Source organism: Limulus polyphemus, unplaced genomic scaffold (assembly GCF_000517525.1).
Source record: "Limulus polyphemus unplaced genomic scaffold, Limulus_polyphemus-2.1.2 Scaffold5166, whole genome shotgun sequence".
In the NCBI taxonomy this organism is placed as follows: domain Eukaryota; kingdom Metazoa; phylum Arthropoda; class Merostomata; order Xiphosura; family Limulidae; genus Limulus; species Limulus polyphemus.
In genome coordinates, this window is record NW_013670776.1 from 64,476 (window position 1) to 67,471 (window position 2,996).

The 2,996-nt window shown below is 33.8% G+C and overlaps 1 protein-coding gene across 1 annotated transcript in view; it reads left to right on the plus strand.

Moving 5' to 3' along the window:
- LOC106472213 (carcinine transporter-like) overlaps nt 1–2,126 on the plus strand; it is a 44,391-nt gene extending 42,265 nt beyond the window's left edge. Inside the window, exon 10 of the mRNA XM_013932841.2 lies at nt 1,852–2,126. Within this exon, the coding sequence (XP_013788295.1) occupies nt 1,852–1,930 (79 nt within the window). The 3' untranslated portion in view covers nt 1,931–2,126. The remainder of the gene's footprint in view (nt 1–1,851) is intronic.
- The last annotated feature ends 870 nt before the right edge of the window (nt 2,127–2,996 follow it).

Sequence of the window (2,996 nt, forward strand, 5' to 3'; positions counted from 1 at the left end):
AAGGACATCATACCATTAGTGTAGCATGTCAGATGTGTTAAGGATCTCATACAATCAGTTTAGCATGTAAGACGTGTTAAGGATCTAATATCATTATTATTATTTGTAACTGGCATTTTAGATTTATTCGGTCGCGTTTTAAGATAGCTTGGAATGTAATTAAAGTGACTTTTGTATCAGTCGTATGCACGAAGAAGTTGCCTACTTGTGGTGATAAGACATTTAATCAATATTTAACTTATTTCCTCCGCTATAATGACTTGCAACATAGGAAAATTCCTAAGTGAAATTCAAAATAAATTTTTATTTAACATTTTTGGACCGAATAAAGTATATCAATTGTTTATTAAACTGAAATGTCTACAAATCTAGCTAATCGGCTTTCTACGAAAGTAAGTGTTATAAAGAAGGATTCAACCAATCATCCGTGTTTCAGGATCTTACCGCTAGGGCGATTAAGACGGAATTGGTAAGTAATATTTACATCTGTAAATGCTGTCCAACTGAACAATACATCGTCTGTTTTATCAATTACTCCTATTGTTCTACGTTTTACTTTGTTGGATCAGAACAAATCACCGAATATTAGAATAATTGAAACTAAACATCCAGGTAATATCATCAACAGAAATGGCCCGGCATGGTCAGATGGTTAGGACACTCGAATCGCACTCTGAGGGTTCGAATCTCCGTCCCAATCAATATGGTCGCCCTTTCAGCCGTGGGGCGTTATAATGTGACGGTCAATCCCACTGTTCTTTGGTAAAAGAGTAGCCCAAGAGTTGGCGGTGGGTGGTGATGACTAGCTGCCTTTCCTCTAGTCTTACACAGCTGAATTAGGGACGGCTAACGCAGATAGCCCTCGTGTAGCTTTGCGAGAAATTCAATAGAAACAAATATACAGAGAAAATTCAATTTGTAAGATCAAATTTTGGATTCATAACCGCTTAAGCTCGTAACGTCTAAATGTGCCCCAACAGCAGACGCCCCGATGATAATTATTTTATTTGATTTGACCCATTCTGAGTCCTCCAAGAATTTGTGTTAGACACCCTGTAATTGATTTTACTTCCCGGAAGCACGAGGGTTTATAATGCTATAGTTTGGGGTACGATACTTGCAGCTGGTGCAGCACAAATAATCCATTGTACAGCTTTACACATAAAAACAAGTTAACGAAATCTTTTGTATCATGCTCACTGTCTCTCCCCCCCCCCCCCGACTTTTACTACAGTTACATCATTACGTGGTGGTCAATTTTACGTGATTTATTTTTCCATTATTTAATTTAATGTAATTTCTAATTTTTTTTAACATCCTTCACATACAAGATTTAACCTACTTCTTCCGCAATAATGCAGTTGCAACACTGACATTCTTAGGAATAGTTCCAAATATTTCATCTACTTGTAAATGAAAAAAAGTACCACCATTGGTATTGTAGTATAATATCTTATGGTTCACTTAACTGCCACTAGATGTCAGTCATTTTGTGAACATGCAAACTTATTTTGTACCAGTAATGTATATGAATAATATAAAATAGTATTTATTACAAACCTTTTTTTTTGGGGGGTGGTGAGGGTGGTTGAGTCCTTTCTAATTCACCATATAGTAACCCAAGTTACTTTAAATGCGTGAATGATATTATTATGTTGTGCCCAATTAATTATTCGATATTATATAATGGACCAACTGTTTAATGATTATATTACAGATTTATTTTCACAGATTGTTTGTAGTGTTCTAGATTTACTGCTATCCAAATAAATGTTTCAATACTAAGAGTTATGCATAGTATAATAAATAAACAATTGATTTCTGAAATTCATTATATGTTCATTTTCTCAGAGCTGGAGTTCCAACCTCAAACGATGATGATCCTGTTCTCGGACAAGAAAAGACGAGAAAAGGTTTCCCGACTGTATAATTTTGAAGCATTTCTTATCAAGTGAACTGATAAAAGTTTTCGTTTTTTTTTTACCTAGTGGTTTTATTTACAAGACTTTATTTTATTATATTTGTATTCTCTATTTACTTCCTCATGCCCCTCCCCCCTCAGTGGCACAGCGGCACGTCTGCCGACTTACAACGCTAGAAACCGGGTTTCGATACCCGTGGTGGGTAGAGCACAGATAGCCCATTGTAGCTTTGTTCTTAATTCCAAACAAATAAATTCTTCCTCATCATATAAGATTAATTTTATAGTGAAACGTATTTTTTTTGTTCAACCGCATTTAAAAACCATAATTTTTTTTTAAAAAAAGTTATTTTATTTTATTTTTTAGTCCCTTCCATGTAGGATTCCGTTCATTTCCTAATGATCGTGTAGTTAATTTTTATGTACAAATATACTTGTATATCAATTGCCTATTTGGCAGTTTTATTACAAATATTTTGTATACTTTTCTAATTGCGATAACTCGCGGTAAGGTTTGTTAGAGTGTTTGAGCTTTCTAAATCTTCGTTTCTCTTCGCGAGATTGTTTTTTTTTCCTACTTTATAGGAGATGTAAATGCGTTTAATAGTTTGTTTATAGTGTAAAACATCAATAACACACTTTGTTTACTGTCATATTGTCTGGAAAAAACGCTTTAATAAAAGAAAATGATTTAAACAAAGAAGTTGATTGAAGAAAATTTTCTCTTTTTATTGACGTGTAAAAATGTTTTGGATATTGAACGTTTGTCCACACTAATATACATGCAACGATGACCTTACTGTCATGTTACGATATTGGTTAGTACACGTATATCTACACTAATATACATTTAACGATGACCTTACTGTCATGTTACGATATTGGTTAGTACACGTATGTCTACACTAATATACATTTAACGATGACCTTACTGTCATGTTACGATATTGGTTAGTACACGTATGTCTACAATAACATACATTTAACGATGACCTTACTGTCATGTTACGATATTGGTTAGTACACGTATGTCTACAATAACATACATTTAACGATGACCTTACTGTCGTGTTAC